Source organism: Ochlerotatus camptorhynchus, unplaced genomic scaffold, assembly GCF_037179485.1.
Source record: "Ochlerotatus camptorhynchus isolate MF236.1 unplaced genomic scaffold, CSIRO-AGI_Acam_v1.1 ptg000429l, whole genome shotgun sequence".
NCBI classification, from domain to species: Eukaryota; Metazoa; Arthropoda; class Insecta; order Diptera; family Culicidae; genus Ochlerotatus; species Ochlerotatus camptorhynchus.
In genome coordinates this window covers 1,127,245-1,146,973 of record NW_027040915.1, presented here as the reverse complement: position 1 = coordinate 1,146,973, position 19,729 = coordinate 1,127,245, and the positions used below count along the sequence as shown (strand labels likewise).

Sequence of the window (19,729 nt, the reverse complement as noted above, 5' to 3'; positions counted from 1 at the left end):
CCATCACCACCGACGATGCTGCCGCCACACCACGCCGGTAAAGTTGCTGCCTCACATCTCCATCTGTGGAGATCGGTACATGTGCACATATTTCCCATCTTGAGCTCGAGAGTGAAACAAGTCCGCAGCAACCGCATGGCTGGGCCCGAGATGCACGGAATGGAACGGCCGACAGCTCAGACTTTGTCTTTTATTCAAAATCGAAAGTGAATTGATTTCAGCCTCCGCAGTCTTATTTCGACCTTCTTTAGCACAGCATCGCGATTCGGCTCTCCCGGGGCTGGACTGGACACTCATACCAGGTGGCGTATAGGAGAAGAAATAAGCTCTCGGGGCGCGCGCGTGGCCGCGATCTTTCGCACTGTGACTATTTGTGTGCTGTGTTGTTGTTGTTGTTGTTGTTGCCGCGGCTCGTATTTCTAGGGGGTTTGATCTCGTGTAGCGACTGGCCGCTGCTTGGTGTCGCCTTCGACTGGATCTTGGATTGTGAATATTGTGCAATGCGACAACGACGACGGTGACGTCGGCCACAAAGACCACGCTACGGACCGAAGACGAGGCAAAGGCGACGACGACGACGACGACGATTGTGGCCGGACTTACATTCTCGTTTTCTCATGTGTTTCGTGCTACTAGTGAATCGAGTGCTTGATTGGATCTCGATTGTGGGTCCATACATGATTGACCGCCAGCTTGTGGCTACTACACGGGCTCTTAGTATACATGAATGCCGGAGTTACACTGACGGTTGAAAGTTGCTGGAACACGTTGTTTCGTTGGACATGTGGCAGTGAATGGTTGGTGTCTGCAGTGGAATATATTTGAAGTAAAAAGGAGAGAAGAGTTAGTAATGAAATTACCAGTTGATTCCGCTAGTTTAATAGCTTTTCCTCGAAAGATACGTGCACTTAATCTACGAAGTGCAGACTTCTGCAGTGTCTAGTACTAAAACTCGAGAATTAGTATTTGAAATTAGACAGATGAATTTTGCGTATCTGACAACGATAAGCGATTAACTATAATTGTCTGTAGAACAGCTTATACCAAAATAAATTACCTATGCTGCTAAAATTAGGCTTACTCAGCTTTGAACCAGCTAAATTGTTTGCTGCGAAAGTTGTAGTAGTTATTAAACGGTAATGACTAAATCAAGGATGAATTTTCAAAAGGACGTATCTGATTTAATCTTTCATGTGGAAATGGGTGGAAATGCTTATGTGAGAAACTGTTTGTGTATTACTGTATAGTAATAGTAGTAGTAGTAGTAGTAGTAGTAGTAGTAGTAGTAGTAATAGTAGAAGTTGTTAATTTACATATATTTCGCATACATACATCAATTCCACGTGTTTTCGTTTGTTGTTGTCAGTTGACTATTGAGTTTTCCACACGAACACGAATGCAGCGTGTAAATTCGTAGGATTTTGACAATTTATTCTTACATATGCACTCAATTCAATATATATGCAGCTGGAGAAGACTATTGATTGGTTATAGAGACTATTATGGGCGGTTGTATTGAGGCACTGTGTAAGAGTGTGGTAGTGAGAATAAAAAGAAAACAAATAATTAAGGGTTGTGTCCCAAGCACGATCGCATTATTGACGTAGAACTACGAATTTTTTTTTTTAATAATTTAATCAATAATTTCATAATTATGCTAAAATAAACAAATCTCTAATTTCAAGTTTTGAAATTAGGGGCTATTCAAAAGCGTTAAGTGAATTAAGTTTCCATATTTCTAAATTCAGTTTCTATCCCGTTCAAAATTAGGTTCCAAACATGTACAAACATGAATAATTTTTTTTAACATTTGTTTATACTTTATCTGTGTTCAAACAAACATTGATCAAATAGCGAACGCTGTAATTAAATAAATTTAACGTCAATTAAGTTGATTCATATTTGTTTACACAAAGCATAGGGCTGTATTTAAATTTGCAAACATTATAGTACCAGAGTGATAAGTCTTTGTCCGGCTTTGTTTCGCTGATGTATGCATGAAAGTTGCAAATACGGACAAATCAATAAACACTTAGATTTTGGTTACCGAGATGGGCACCAGCGAGCAGCACCGCAAACTGTTTTGCTGGATCTCAGTGAAAAATTTACCGAGATTCAGTTAACAGACGGGAATTGTGCCGAGATCTCAGCTAACAAACATAAATTTAGTTGAGATCTCAGTAAAAATAAATGCCAAGCCTGCTCGGTGGTGCCAATCTCGGCAAACAAATCTAAGTGTGTACGATACAGGCCAATACGTTACATGCGTGTAATCTCCATTTCACAAGTAATGATGGCAGTCTTAAAACAGCAGATGAAATGAAAGTTGAAGACAAAAACAAAATGAAACTACCAGAAAATCTCTTCTTTCAAGGTCTCTGCCCAAGTAACATTGCAAGTTTTTTCGAGGTTTTAAAGAATTCTAGAAGTCTAAATGGTGGTCTACAGAACCCTCATAAAACCAAAATTGCTACTTGGGTGGACTATCTTAAAGACTTCAGAACTTCTGAAGTAACCTCACAATTTCCTTGAAATTAATGCAATATCAACATTGAAGTTCACTGATCTTCCCGATTATCCTGAACCTCTCAGAACTTTTTTGAAGATTGTTCTCATAGCTTCCCTAAATCTTTCTTAATTATCCTGATACAAATGAAACTGTCCCAAATTAAACTTGTTTAAAAATGTTTTATGAAATTATGGAACAATAAGATATAATCATAATATTTTGTTTGTGTAAACATCAAGAAAATATTTTGAAGTTTGTGTTTGACACATAATACCAGCCAATTTTGCTACATGTGAGTCACAATAAGCGATTTTGTCATTTATCTCACCCACTCTTCGCGAAGAGGCGATCAGAAAATCGCTCATTTTGACTCTGTCAAAGCTAAATTTTCAGGTTTTATGTGTCAAACACAAACTTTACAATCTTTTCTTGTTACTTACACATACAAAATATAATCATAAATTCTTATTATTCCATAATTTAATAAAACAATTTTTTTAGCCAAAATGAATGGAAGGCACCCTGCGAAAACCATTAAATTTCCCTGAATGTCTTTGGACTTGTTAAGTTGCCAAACTATTGCTGATGTTTCCTTAGATTCATTGGAGTCCTCTGAACTTTCTTGAAATTCCCGGGTTCTCGAGTTTTAACAGAATTTAATGAATCTGTTTTTAATTTATTGGAACTTTCCCTTACAGATCTTTAAACTTATCCTAAATTCTCGAATTTTCTGAAGTTTCAGATCTTCTTAAAAGTTCCTGTAATTTTCTTGAAGCTAATGGAACCGCAATAACACTCTGGACGCATCCCTGAAGTCCCGGGGAAGTTAAAAAACAAACTGGTGGGAGACGACGGAAGAACATTTTTAGGGAAGTCGAAATAACTTTCTGGTAGGAATCGGAAAATAACTTACGGAGTATTATGGATGAAAATTTTATGGAAAAGTTGGAAGAAACTTCTACGGGAATATTAAAATATATCGGACAATATTCATATACATCTTACCCATCGCTAACCACGTTCAAAGCATAGGAATGCCATGTAGTAAGTGTGTGTTTAAATTTTCGATAGAAAGCATTCCATATCGCAGTTGCAGTTTAACTGATAATCCAATGGAATCTATCAATAATCACATAGAATGAACAAACCTCCTGACATTGCAATGTTATAAGATGGATCCAATAAACCCCACATGTCGATTTGTTTCAGTGTACCAATCGGGTCTATAGGGCCTGTTCATAAACTACATAGACAGAGAAAGAGAAGGATTTGTATTTTCCATTTAATTCCACTACTTTATTTGCTTATCCTTGACAGATACGCGTATTTCGCCTACAATGTGCAGACTTCTTCAGTGTCTTGTACTAATACTCGACTCGACTCGGAGTCGAGTATTAGTACAAGACACTGAAGAAGTCTGCACATTGTAGACGAAATACGCGTATCTGTCAAGGATAAGCAAATAAAGTAGTGGAATTAAATGGAAAATACTAATCCTTCTCTTTCTCATTTAACAGGTATTCCACTAAGACGCCCACATTCATCAGGATACGTAGACAGTTTTTTGGGATTATTGACCCCCCCTCCCCCTGCGTAGACAATTGTCCATACAAATGTTTTTAAATTTGTATGGGCCATGGATAATTGTCACCCCCCCCCCCCCCCTAAACTATCTACGTAGTTTATGAACAGCCCCATAAAAGGTCTGTAGATCTAGCCCTGACGTGTGTGTTGGTAGAGGGAAAAATGTAAACTTTGCGGGAGACTATGGTGACGACGTCATAACACTCGAAAGCAAATTAGCGAAATAAGAAGTAAAACAAATCCTTGCTATTTTGCAAAATGATTTTGCTTGATTGTTTTCTTTTATAAAGAAAAATATCAGCTGGTGATTGTTTTTTTTTAAACTCATTACTTCAAAACAGGCAAAAACTCACAAACAGGCTGCTTTTTCATGGTATACAATGTGATCATTCAATAATCAGTAAATTATCTCAACAATTATTTACTGACAGACCATTCATAAATTTTGGTAAAATATATAAATTCTATAATCCTATGCAAGTACCGATCGAAACAAACGTGATGACGTCACTACTAGGGTGATTGAGTGAACGAAAGAAACGAATCATGCGAAACGGAATGAAAGCCGAGTGAAAAACGAAGTACACCAATACATTCAAGCCTACAATTCCACACCTTGTATAGACCAGGTTGGGCTGGTTAAATATCATGTTATCAACGTGATCGTGGTAACACGTCAACACTTTTAACTTTAGGGAAATCACGGTATCTCTGGTAGGAAGCTATGAGAAAAGCTCGAAAGACAAAAGGTCGAACGACAAAAGGTCAAAAGACAACAAGTCGAAAGATAAAAGGTCGAAAAACAAAAGATCGAAAGACAAAAGGTCGAACGACAAAAGGTCAAACGACAAAAGGTCGAACGACAAAAGGTCTAAAGACAAAAAGTCAAAAGATAAAAGGTCGAAAGACAGAAGATTGAAAGACAAAAAGTCGAAAGACAATAGCTTGAAAGACAAAAGGTCGAAAGACAAAAGATCGAAAGACAAAAGATCGAAAGACAAAAGGTCAAAAGATAAAAGATCGAATTGAACTTAAAGGGGCATAAATGGTCGAACGGGAAAAATTTCCATTGGAAAGGGTTGATTGGAAATAGCTAGCATGTAAAAGGTCGAATGGACAAAAGGTTGAAATGGACAAAAGATCGAATAGACAAAAGGCTAAAATGGACAATAAGTCGAAGTGGACATAAGTTTAAAAAACCTACATGAAAATTGACAAAATATTTCGCTTAGAGTTAAAAGGAGCTTGAACAAAATACTCCCAAAAAACTGCTCATGATTAAAAAAGAAATATATTCTAGAAAAGGCAGTTGTTTGTCTCTTAAGTTTCCATGACACGCACAGTAACTATTTGTTATCTTAATTTTCCAAATAACTGCTTATGATTTAAGGAGAGGTTTTCATTCAAATGGGCAAAAAGAAAGCAAAGTTTGTCATTTTTTTGGGGGCCAAAAACATAGAAGGACGCGAAATTCAAAAAGCTTAGAACTTTGTCTTTATATACAAATTTTTACAAGGCGAAAAAAAACAAAATGGCGCCAGTGGTCACGTTTTGAGCAAGGTTGTGTACGCCTAGAATTGTCAAACTGCGTACAGCCTGGTACCTCAGGATCGATCTGAAACACAACACGATTAATGAGGCTTAAAAGTGAACTAAATTTATTGGAGATATGACCTTTGAGAAAATTGAACGATCTCAAACTCCTTTCATCATTAAGGCTTCAGAATAAATAGTGAATACAAAGAACTTGTAGATTTTATAGGTCATTCCTCCAATGAAAAAAGCGTCCCATGGCGCCCTTCCAACAATAGCCTGTAGAAACTTTTCTTGTGCGCGGATCGAAAAACCCTTTCAACACAATATAGTAGACACTTATACCACAAACGAAGTGACAGACGACTAACTGGTGAAGAAATCAATTAAAAAATTGGCAAATCAAAGTTGGCACTCGTGGAGAATAGAAGAACTATGAGAGTGATGGTAGTTTGAAAATTTTCCACAGGGAGGCATACGAGTGCAATCTTAAAATGCTTTTATTTTGCAAATGGAGCATTTTATTTAAATCTGGTTGCTGCTACAGTTAAAAAAAAATGCAAAAACAAAAAATCGATTTTTTCCAAATTTTGAATGAGAACTTCCCCTTTAAAGGAGGAAACATATTCGAGAGTCTGCCACATATTTGACGACCTTTTGTCCATTTTGACCTATTATCCACATTGACCTTTTGTAAATTCGACCATTTATACATTCGACATTTTGTCCATTCATCCTTTTTTCCCCCTTCTTATCATTCAACGTTTTGTCCTTACCTTACCTTACTAATGCCTTGATGGCCTCTGCTATCCAAAGAAGTCTCCACTCTACTTGGTCCATGGTCACTCATCGCCCGCCATACAATTTTAGCACTGCCGTACTCTAACGGAACTATCAACCTCTATACCTCCTCATCTGCCGTATAAAATGACCACTTTAAGACTGTTATTTGAAGCTTGGCATCTTCAACTATGTAAAATCGGTAACTTCGCGCAGAAGTAATACAAACATTAATATAGTTAAAGGTTTTATGGGTTGACTACAAACTTTACAACCACTTAACTTACGAGAATAAAATATCCAATTACTCCATAACTCCGAGAAAAAAAATTATAGCAAGTCAGTGGCAGCAACCCTGCTTCCATCAGCTATGATGTTCAGGAATACAAGATCCAATTTTTTAAAATAGTTTTAACTTTGAGTGTACTAAATCTACTTTACGAATCATTTGAAATTACAAAAATTCAATGTAAAATCGCTGAATTTTGGGTAAAATTGACAACGTAAGTTTTCAAGAAAATACAGGGTGCGTGACGAATTTTTGCAGTAAATGGCATATTTGAGAAAAAATACACCAGTTAGTTATTCTAGCTATGAATTTTGTGCGATTTATTTTCTTTCGCAACATATGGAAGTTGTAAGTAAATTTATTCAAAAAAAATTGCCTTCCCTTTCGACGACTGTAGTTAGACGCTTCCGGAAACTGCAGTATGCACGTTTTAAAATGTTTCGATCCATAGATATCATCACTGCCTTGATTTTAGCTTTTAGCGACTTAAGTGTGGTGTGAGGGGTTCTATTGGTATCCCGTTGGACGACGCCCTATACAAAATAATCCAACATTGATATCGGGACTGCTTGGGGGCCAAATTTCTTCCTCCCAAATTTACGAAATATTTTCCGTAAGCCATTTCTGTGCTTTATTAGCAGTATGAGCAGGTGCTCCGTCTTATCACTTTCCCAAGCCTTTTTTAATATTATACACTGTTCTTTCAGACACATTTACCGACCGAATTATTTCTTTCATGCATACTCCGGCGCGCAACAAAGCGACAACGGCTGACAGATTGCTCTCTTGTTTCGACATCTTTACGTTTACTCAACATTGTTTGTTTAAATCTTACACCTAACAGTATAAGCTATCCAGTGCTGCCAAATATATCTAAATCATGATGCACAAGCATGAGAAATTACTATTTGAAATTTACTGCAAAAGATAATTTTTCAAGTATTTAGGGGTATGTTTAATCTCTAATTACAGATTTTATGAGGACACACCTTATCATGAAATAATTATACAAATTCATTTACGATTAAAAAAGTTCGATTCTGTCAAAGTGCAAACAAAAGGTTAATCACACCAAAATGATTAAAAGCGCAAAAATAGCTTTTATACGTCAAACCAACCGGAAACCCCTCAAAATAACACTTAATACAGCAAAAAGGCTTAATAAGGTTTCAAAGGTGTTAAAATGGTTCTTGAAATCTTTAAAAATGCTCTAAGAGGTTAAAATACGCTACCAAATTACATTCATAAAATTGGCTTTTAAATGCGCCAAAAATAATTGAAAATTGCTAAAACAACCTTGAAATCACTTAAATCACCATAAACACGTCAAAATGGACTTGAGAATAGTATTAGATTTGCAAAAATGAACTTATTAAAACGTTAAATCAATAAAACAGTCCTGAAACGCCTTACACACTTGAAACTAAAATCTGTTCTCGGTGAAATGTATTACCGTTTCACTTCAGTAAATCAATAATTTGCCAAAATTCCGTTAAAAATAAATATTTTGCTGAAGCTCGGATGTGTTTTTCGGCGAATTTCGGTAATAACAATTATTTACCCAGCCTCTTCAAAAATAATCACTGATAAAATTGATAACTTTTGCACTGCCGTGTTCGGCAAAGTAAATTAACGAAACCTACACACCTAGAAAAATTGATGTAAATTTAGGTGCTCTGAGACTGACATATACGAGCGTGAATTTTGACATAATAGACGTGAAATACAGCTCAATCAAACGTACTTTTGAACTTTTCAGTCTCGGAGCACTTAATTTTACAGAATATGTTTGTTTGCGTTTTATCCTTTTTGTCAAAGATGTCTTCCGTCACGTGTAAGATTAGGTATTTCTAAGTGTGTACGGTAGTCTTATTTGGCTTTGCCGAGGATAATTAAAATATATGTCAACATGAAAGCCTCACTTTATATTCTCAATTTGCCGAAAACACGTAAAAATGGCTGACAGAACATAAATTGCCATACTGTGCGCGTGTTAGTTGAAAATTGATTGGAAGAGGATTGACGTATATTACACAGAAAAAAATAAATTTTAATATTACATCCAAGAGAGCGAAAAAATCAAACAACGCAAATAGCGACATCTGTGATGATGCTTGCAAACATGATGAATCACGTTTTCTTTCGCGATTCCAAAACTTCTCGGAAAGCGAGAAAATTACCAATTACACACACGTATAACCGTCCGGGAGACAGAATAGCAGCGCTAATCCAGGAAATGCAGCCGGATGTAAGCGGATGCACGCACAAAACAGAGAGCAAACTGAAAACACAATCGCATCCGAAGGGGTTCGAAACTGCACTCCGAAAATATGGTGTAATATTACATGTCAAAAAAGACAACATTATCATTAATTCAGTGCATGAACTGGCATTACGATACATTTACTGCATTTGTTTATTGTTGTGGCCACAAAAATTACATGAGATTTTCGACATTACATCCTCTTGGATGTAATATTATGGTCAGAAACAGTATTTTTGCCTTTTCTACAAACGGAGACACATACCAAGAATGTTGGAACTAAGTAGTTGAAGAAATAAACGCGCATCTTCAATAAATAGGTGTAATAAATTATAAACACAAATTGAACTATAGTAAATTGCCCCGTAACGTGGGTAGATCACCTTTTCGTGGTACGTTACGGGATGTAAGATCTACCACCGATTCCTAGTCCTGACTACTTCAAACTAGGGGAACAGGATTTTTCAGTAATCCAAGAAACACATCTTAGTCCTTGTTACTTTTTATGCCTTGTTGATAGTGACAAGACTCGGCTTTGTCTACCAAGGATGATCTTGAAAAAAGGAAAAAAATGAGTTAGTTGTCTTCATCTATGTGATTCCTAATCTTCTATTCGTTGTTCCCTAGTTTGAAGTTGTTAAGACTAGGGTTCTGATGCATGGTCATTATCGGTGTCATACCTTAATTTTGTTGCTAAGGAATCCAATTTTGACTGATAAAAGGGGCGCGCCTTTGGAGGGTGTTTCAACACTCCGAAGGGTATAAATAGCGGGACCTTTCAATTAGTGTCGGATCCTTGCGATAAATGCAAGAGTGGCAACTGTAAAAAAATCGAATACTTCATCATTTCTCAATAGTGATGGAGTAATACGACATGCACTAAACTAAGGACACGGGATATACTACAATAGATTAATTTACTGGTCGCAGTAGTGTCATAGAGGTAACTCTAAGACCACTGGGTCCCGAAGAAAATCATTATTATTTTTGGCTCACTCAGTACCAGAACAACGGTCCCAAGCAGTCCCAAGCTATTTCACTCACCCCTGCATGTTCTGCATGAATCCACACACCCCTGATGTTATCTGTCAAACTTTCATAGCGAATCAAAACAAACATAGTGTAGTAATAGAATTTCAACTAGAATAGGGTACGTTAATCGTTTGCTTGGGACCAATAGGCTAGTCAAGTAGTGAGCCAATTTAAAATCGTTAGTTTCGTATTGATTGTTGGTAGTGTTAGGTCCCGAACAGAGGAAAAAAAATAGTAAATTCAATATATTTTTCTTATTTGACACCAAAAACACAATCAAAATTGCCGAAATTTCACAAAAAGAATGTTTGCTGAAATTTTGCATTTAGATTTGCCGAGAAACTGTAAATATTTTTTCGGAAAGACGTCAAAATTTGTCGGTTGAGAAAAAGTTGGATTGCCGATCTTTGCCGAAAGCTTGGCTGTTAGATTCTTACCACTTTATTTGGCTAGGCCGGCGAAAAAAATTAAGTGTGTAGAATATTAAAAAAAGCCTTCCAATCCAATTAATGGCTTTGAATCGCTAAAATGTTCATGACAATGTTTGGATATAATATTGAAATAACTGATGCCTCTGTTAAAGCTTTTCATGATTTGATTTGTGATAAGAAATTTAAACATAGCTGTCGATGTCAGTACAGTGGTGAAATTTTTTTTTGGGTATCAAGCTGGAGCTGCGTGACAGTTTAATTTTCAAGACTTGACCCATTTGAATAAATTTTGCTTCTATCTTATCCGCGTAGGTATCCGCGTAGTAAACCGATTGAATAAGTAAATCCGTTTCGAATGAAATATCTAAATTATAAAAGTTACGAAAATCGCGCGAATTCCGAAAGCCGTGCGAGACAACCAAAGCGAGAAAAAAAGGCTTATTATCATTTAAAGAGTGCCACCAAAATAAATGTGATAGCCTATGTTGGCAAGTTGATTAATTTTGGTTTCCTCCCTAAATATTCTACTTATTTTACTGTTGAGCATTGTTTCAATTTAGTTATTTTACCGCACGTATCAATCATTTCAAGATTTCGCGACCGTACCGAACAAATTCTATACTACAGAAGCTCAAAAAAAAAAACTTTTGGTGAGCTATACCGCATTGCGAATCACTTCTGCGTAAGCTTCGTAGACGTAGGCGCGTTGATTCCGACAGCCGCGAAAAGTTAAACATGCATCAATACCACATAAGGAAAGATCGATTTACATATGGTTTAGTTCTTAGATTAACATTGACTGCTGTTTACAAATGTAAGTACTTGAACGCTAAGAAATAAGTTAACTCAAATGCTTTAACCGCATATATAACAGATTTCGCGTATTGAGAGAATTATATAGTAATCGAGTACAACAAACTCAGGGGAATACAATACCTCCAAAAGTTTAAACACTATTAATTGTCACATACCTCTACTTTTACTTATTTCCTAAACTATTCTTCTCCTTGTTAATCTGCTAATTGCTATTGGTCTGCCTGCGTTTTCTTTTTAAAGTTCAAGACTAAATAAGAAGTTTTATTCTACAACTTTAAAGGTTAGTTACCTCCCTAAGCGGACCCCCCGCATCCTAATTCTTTTGTTAATCTACTTAATGTCATTAGACTTTCTGAAGTTTCTTATTTAAGTTCATTTGATGATTATGATATCTCATTAGTGAAATTATTAAAAGCTCTAATTCACCTAATCAACCATAACCCATGCTTTATTAAGTACCTGCACTTGTGCTTGTAATCTAAAATTAAACGTATTTCAAGTACTTTTGATTTTGACCTATACCTATTTATTATATCTTAGTTCGATCTAGGTAACACCTTCATGTGACTAAAATGCTTCATTTTGAAGTTAGTTTCCTAGCTGATTTTTAAATTATATAGGGTATATGCGCCAATTACGCTCTCACGTTTCCACTATGTCGCACCACAAAAATACATATGGGTATGTCACAATAGAAGCACACCACAGTGGAAATCTCGAGCCATAGTTCAAACACTTATCCCAAATCAAAATGAAGCACATATAAGATTAGCTACAATACCATGTACAAAAATGATGTTTAACATTGTTTCCTGAGTAATACTTCAATGAAAACAACAATGAAAGCTTGTCACGCAAATAGAAGGAGCACCGTTGGGCACTTTCTGAAATATTTCAATAGTATAATTCCCTTGCAAACCCAAATAAATCTATCTGCGTAAAAATAAATAAAATAAGAGCGATTTGCGGCAAAACCCGCCAGTATCACACCCAACGTCAGTGCCTATACGTAAGCGTACTACGACGCGGCTCTCAATTAAAGGAGTAACAAGTGTGATACTATCACTGCTAGACTAGATCTTTGGTTCTCTCATGCAGTGGTTTATCAGAGAGGGGAAGCTTAGTAATCCCCATTGCCAGAAAGTCGATTTTCGAAAAAAAAAATTTTTTTCGAGATAACACCAAATCTTGACGTTTCATGCATTTTTAAGACATTTGGCATTTAAAAAATATTTCGATTTCCGAAATTTCATGGGAGATTTTCGAGAGTGAAAAAAGTCAAACTTTGACGCGTTTGCGCCACCCCTTAATCATGTCCGATTGAGCTCAAATTTTGCATAGGGTCATTTTTCGAGGCAATAAACATTTTGTATATGGTTTGTTAGCGAAATTTGATGGTCAAATTTTTCCCATACATTCATTGGCAGTCTAATATACATGTCGTTGAATGGGATTCGAACCATGGACCTTCCGATCACCAAGAGCTTGTCTTGTCATCTGAGCTATCCTAGAATTCATCATATGGGCAGCTCAATAATCAATAAAAGCTTGCTTGAAAGTGAATACCTACACGGATAGAAATCTCCTTATACATTTTGGCAAATTTCTATTGCTGATTATTCATAAAACGTATAAGTCAACTAATAAGCAGACGCCTTGCAAAAAGTTTATGAAGATCATGTGTCAAATGAAATGTACAAGCGGTCACACACAGGGATGGAAAATCATTTACATTCATTTCATGCATTCATTTACATTCATTTGCCTCTAACTTTTTTCATCAACAGAATTACGTAAAATAATGTTTGAAGCTTTTGTAGGGTTTGATATTAGCTACATCTTTTGCAAACAATTAAAATCTGTATCTCTTATGCATGATGAATCAGAGCGATAAGAACCCACCATTGTTTTTCAGTGAATGTAAATTGCATTCACGGAAAAACAATAACATGTTCTGCCAGCTCTATTTCGTCATGCATAGGAGATTCAGATTTTAGATATTAACAAAAGTTGTAGTTAACATCAAAAGCTACAAATGCTTCATACATCATCTTACGGTATTCTGTTGATGATACAAGTTAGAGGCAAATGAATGTAAATGAATGCACGAAATGCATGTACATGATTTTCCATCCCTGGTCACACATACCTTTTATGCATTATTATAGGACCTATGTGGTTTGTCTTATGGAATGATAAGGCTGATGTTTTGGCGAAAATGTATAAGTGAAACACATGGATAAAATAATTGATTTTCGTTTCGCACTCCCGATCGCAACTCTAGCTAATTAAAGGCCCTGTGGGAATGATTAATTCATTCATCGTTGTTTTACATGAGACCAATTGAAAACAGTCGAATTGAAGCGTCAATGTATGTGCAAATTACACTTATTCAGTTTGTTATTAGATCAAACTTCTGGCGTTGAATTGGAAGGACATTTAACACTTTTACAGCTTTTAATAAGTTAATTAATCAGATCAGAGCAAACAGTGGAATAAATGTGGATCTATAAATCTCAATGAGGTTTTTTCATCACATAATTCGACAACTTGTTCTGCATTGTACACTGATATATGCTTATTTGTGACTCTAAATTATTTGTTGGGAAGTGCCATACACATAGTTCGAAAAAGTAGTGTAAATTTCTATTCAATATGATGCACATAAATGGAGCGTCACATATCATATACGTTTACATTATATATCATGTAAAATTCTGACACATTTCATGCAATGTAGCAAATATTGTATACAAAAGCCCATCTTTGTAAACAACATTGTTTGCAAGCTGCTCGGTTGCGTGAAATGAAATACAAGTCTACGTGAATGAATGTTTACATCACAATTGAAATTCAGAATTTTTATCTGTGCAGAAACAGCAAAAACAAGTTTTTAAAAATGTCCACAGGCAAACAAAAGTTTGAACACACTTTAGACGAGGGTTACACGCGATCTTTAGCCATTGTGATCATAATCTAGTGTACTACTAATAGCTACGTTACATTTACATATTTAAAGATATTTTAATCAAATTCATGTTTACTCCAATGCTGCCCATGTTTGCATAGTTGACGTAGGAGCCACAATGACCAAAATCCACTTTTTTGTTTCTACGCATTCTTAACCATATAATACACAAACTCCACATGCAAACTCATTTTTTTTGTTCAGAAACATGTGAGTAATATTGAGAAAACGATTTGGCGTAAGTGCCGTTTCAATGCAAAAATGACGTCCCTCCATACAGGTTGCAATATTTCAAATATAAAAATCCTGCTATTTGTCACATGTACACTTGAACCCATATCATTCAAGCTGCTTTTACACGCTTTTGCATTCTCAATATTCAGCATACACACTAGCTTTGTACGTGGTTCGTCAAACACGCCATCAAGCCGTTTAACGTACTGAACCTTTTCTTATAGCGTTCGAGGCGCTTTCACTCTTCAAATATGATAATTTTTGTATTGACCTGTTCTGAAGTATTGAACGATTTGCAAATTATTTTCTTTGAAAATTTTTCTTCATATTTATGAAATCACAACAACGTTATATTCAGTTCAACATATGATATATTTAAGTCCAAGTTTACATCGATTAAATCAACACCGCCATTCTAAACATCTTCACCTGATTCAGTCTCTGGCAAATTTATCCAATAGTCACGTTTCTCCTCCGGTAATCGCAGTCGGCAGATCCGGATCAAACTCATCTTCCGAGTCGGAACTACCATAGGTCAGCAGTAAATCCAGGGCACCTCTTCCGGACATTTTAATTCTTCCAAATTGAATTCCTTTTCACTATCACTGAATCTAACGAGCTTCGGAGAAAATCTGTCAACGTGACCGTGAATGTTGATACTATAGTATAGTATACTTCAAACACAGTAACCTGGTTTTTACGCCAAGCTATGCGAATAAACCTTCAGCAGAACGTATGTTTGTTCGCATAACCTGGTGTATGCGTTTTTGAGATGAAATAATTAAGCAATAAATCATAAAAGCCCAGCGGTCCACTTCTGACCGTTAATCTTTACCAAGTGGACAGATTATTTGAATGAAATTGTTACAAAATATTGCTTTTCGGCTGCATACAACAAAAACGCGTTTTCCCACCAGTGATGCTGTTGGTGGCTACGTCGACTATAAGATTAGGGGCAGAATGTCACCCCAAATAAGGTTTTACCACAAACGAAGTGACAGACGACTAACTGACGAAGAAATCAATTAAAATAATGTGGTTCGCTGTATTGGAATTTTCTTAGAAGCTTGTGCCATCAGCCACCAGATGGGCTAGTATATTTGTTTTGATTTGAACAAAGTTGATTTTGTGTGCAATAATCTGTAACAGTGTGCAAGAGTATATCATTTTATAATTTTTGTTTGCATTTCAGTTTTGCGTAGACTGAAAGAGACAGAACCAAAACATTCTAGTATATTTGGTGAAAATGCTAGTACAATCTAGTAGTAGTGTTGCCATGTGGTACACTGAAAAATTGCAATAGCAGGTTCGTCACCAAAGTCTTCGAGCCGCTCCGTCTGTCACTTCGTTTGTGGTTTTACATTGGTCTATTTTTTATTGTATTTGAGTGAAATGAGACATCAATTTCAACCATCCATTTCCATTACAGTCCTAAATATATGATTGATGAATAAAGTTGCATGGTCAAAATTGTTTTCCTTGCTAAAATGTGAATGTAGGGAACGATTTTTTTTTATTTTTTGGTCCATTGTCACCTTTACTTACGTATCTTAATAATAATTTGAAATTCAAGCCGTTTCCACTAGATAAAATATAGACCAATATAATTTTATATCAAGATTATCCCATCATAATTTAAAATTTAGACCTTCAATCTTGGAGGTATCTCTAATGATTTTTTTTTTCAAATTGAACCACCCAAATGCTGATGCCCCATCCCGGTTAAACTAACGTAAATATCACTTAACACGTGTTCTTAAACTTTCAACCGTCACCGTACCGGCTGGTCAACTAAGATCAGCACCCACAGTGGCTTTGTGAATACCAAATGCTGCTGCTTCCAAGACAGAAAAAAAAGACAAGAAAACAAGAGCTAAAAATATTAATTATCATAGTAGTGGTCGTATAGGCGTCCATTCAGCCCGCGTCGCGCGTCGCCCAGCCTCGAGATCTGAGTAGTGGCCCGCATGTGCTCTTTCGATTGCTCTCTGTCTCTCTCTCTGTGGGTCCCTCCATCTCGTTCGGGCGCTTGATCAGGTCGGATTTCTTCTGATCCCCGTAGTCTGGGTTTAGGCGAGAAGAAGTTGGATGCGCGCGCGTAATTTTTGCAACGACATTCAATTTGACTGCAGAGTTCGCGTCGTACTGAAGAGCGTGTAACATCCGTGAATACGTTGCAATCCTGGCAGGATTCCCAGTCGACATTGAAAACCGGACACGAGGCCTCTTGGACCTGTAGCGCATGTTTACTGGTCTTCAAGTGTATATGTTACCTTTCTATGTGGTTTTCATTGGATGATCTAACTTTTAGCGTGTTAATTTGATTACGATCGATATTCGCGTGTATTTCCTGTGCCAAGTGAGACCAACGTCGAGTGGAAGGAAACTCTGAGACTTGGCCAACGCAGTGATTATTGATTTATTTTCTTCTTGCTTAAAAGCGAAAGGTTCAAATTGATCGTAAATCAAGTGTGAAAAGTGCTGTGTTAAAAAAGTGAATAGATGCATATGGTTGGGTGACAACTTTGCCAACAGCATCAAGTTGTATTCGAAGAAGAAAAGTTACGCAAAAATCAAAAAAAGTCACCGTTAACATATTTAGCCACACGCACATACACTGCGACAAAATGGTACGTCTACTAGTTCTACTGCTGTGCATTTCCATAACAACAACCCAGAAGCCAGGCAGCCTCAGCTTCAAAGAGAAAGGTGAGTAAGCAACAACCCTATTATTCGTTACAGAAAACTATTTAAGTCTGAACAGTTGGTGTCACATGTTATGTAACAACTTGCAACTAGTATTTAGCTAAGCACAAGCACCAATACCAAAATAGACATTGACGGTGCGGTAGTAAACCATAACACACGATCCTTGCGCCGGACGACACATAGTTGACTAACACAACAGGAATTTCCCAACATTGACCCAGTTGTCCTTCGGGTTCTGAGAAATAAAAGTAGTCAGAAGAGCTAGTGATATTTCAACTGGACCCCACTCTGGACAAGACAGCAGCTGACTGTATTTGTAAGGACCTCGTGCACCACGACCACTGCATGCATATCGATGCATATTCGCGACACACCACAGATGCATACAGGCGACCAACCGATCAACTGCAACCTATACCTAGTATTCGAATTCCAGGTCAAGCCGATTATGTGTTTACATAATCTTGTGTTGACTGCGTTCCATACGGGTTTATCTCTTTTAGGTGTCTGGTGCTGGTCCACGCGACAGCGAACCAATCAATCGAGAGCGACGTCACGTCTGTGACGTCACGTCGAAGATTTAATCCACTGAACTAGCTTCTATGAGAAGCACGATTCGGTTTGGCTCCGCAAAGCAGGAAAGCAAACTTTCTTCCGTTCGATGGATTGACCCGAGAGCGGCAATTTTCCACGGGCGCTAACCTTGGCCGGGCCGCGGTTTCGATCATTTGCGTGCACCATGAAAGCGTAATTTCAATGTGACGCCGGCGCCACCACTGCATCAGGTGGCGGCGTCGTTGTCGTCTTCGCCGCCGTCGGTGCGTTTGAATCTTTCGTTTCCGAATGTAGAAGGTTGCAAGAGCCGGCAGCTAGTGGGGTGCATGAACGATTCTTCTTGATTTAGGATGTAGCTTTCTATTCTGTGGTTAGAGGTTACGTATTTGGGGGGAAAGTTGACCGAATGCATCGGTTGGGATTCATGCTAGAATGTTACGTAATGTTACTTTCATTCGACCTCATTTTATGCATAACCTTTAAATTGGAATGGAAAGGAGGAGTAACGCTTCCCAAATAATTGCAATGTAAATTTAAAAAAAAAGAAGAAGAGCGGTAATGCAGTCTCCCAGCTCGACCACTGCAGTTGCTGGGAGGTGTGGCTTACTTTCACTCTGATGGTAATACATGTTTATTATCATGAGTGGAGACATCTTTTAACACTGTGTATTTTTGCAATAAAATTAATCTTAAGTGGGCAGTGTTGGCAACAGATGTTGTCAGATAGTTTTGCAAATTGTATGTAGGAAAGGTAATAAAATGTTTATATTAGTCTAAATTAGAAATTTTGAATCGTGAAGAAAGCATTGCCAGCATAGAGGATGTATGAAAGTTTCAGAGCAAGGTTGCAAAAGCTTATTTAGCATAAAAGCATTTTTTTTGTTATTTCGTAATAATTTAATTACACTTAAATTGAATGAGAGAAGCTTAGCTTAACTTAGTTTAGATTGACTGCACACGTCATTGTTTGCTACAGGGGCGACCCCGGCGTATTGGTTAGCATCCATACCTGTCACGCCAAAGTAACGAGTTCAAATCTCACAACCGGACAAGTCACGAATGACCCAAAAGTGCTAAAGTGCTAACTAAAAAAAAGTTATGCTACTCCGTGATTGATCCGAACTAGTGAAATTGCACAATTAATCAATTGAATGACTGACTGGGTGTGTTCGTGCATTCTCTCTGTAAAATTGTCAGTTATTCCAAATAATAAAGGAACGGCACTGGCCACGTCCTTACAATCAGGTAGGTGTAGGGTTGTCATTTACCGGGTGTTTGTTTGAAAACCGGTTTTCGGTAATGGAGAATTTAATACCGGTAATGGGCATTTTTTTCGTAAATGTAATATGCTACTTATAATCAAAACATATGCAATATTTAATCTATAAGTTGTTTATCTGATATGATGCCCCGTAACGTGGGTAGATTACCTTTTCGTGGATTCCTACACGCAGGCAAAAGTACGTAAGAATTCCAAAAGAAACACTTATGAATTTTAGCCATAAGAAATGAGTGTGAAAAATTGATTTGCCGTATGAAAAATAATGTTGACAAAAAAATACTAAATCGGAGTAGACTGGAACCGGAAAATAGACGTTGAGATTAGGGGGCCTGTGGGTTGACCACTCATCTTTCAACGATTGTGAAAATGAAATGGTTTAAGGCGTATAAGAGCTACCTCATGTTCAGGGCTCTACAATTTCGAAGCTCTAAAATGAACTCGTGTTTTGTTTCTCTCATACATACGTGTTCGACGCTTCATTTCTATAACGCCTAGCTAGACTATCAGCAAGAAACAAAAATAAAAAAGCAGGACGCTTAGGCCGACAACATAGTAGAAGCGATTCGAAGCGATTCGATGCGATAGCAATTGGCAAAGCGAAATGCAGCGGCAAGCGAAGCAACCTATGACATAGTGAAAGCGTTTTTGAAAACATTACAGTCGCGCGCGCAGTGCAAAATATTTGTTCAAATTTGTTATTCAGCATGGATTCATCCGATGAGGAATATTTCGCTTCCTCAAGCA

The 19,729-nt window shown here is 37.1% G+C and overlaps 1 protein-coding gene across 1 annotated transcript in view; it reads left to right on the top strand.

The window, feature by feature from the left end:
• Nucleotides 1-224: 224 nt before the first annotated feature.
• LOC135711284 (uncharacterized) overlaps nucleotides 225-19,729 on the top strand; it is a 152,258-nt gene continuing 132,753 nt past the window's right edge. The window contains exons 1-2 of the mRNA XM_065234089.1: nucleotides 225-302; nucleotides 16,881-17,148. Coding sequence (XP_065090161.1) covers nucleotides 17,067-17,148 — 82 coding nt within the window. The 5' untranslated portion in view covers nucleotides 225-302; nucleotides 16,881-17,066. The remainder of the gene's footprint in view (nucleotides 303-16,880; nucleotides 17,149-19,729) is intronic.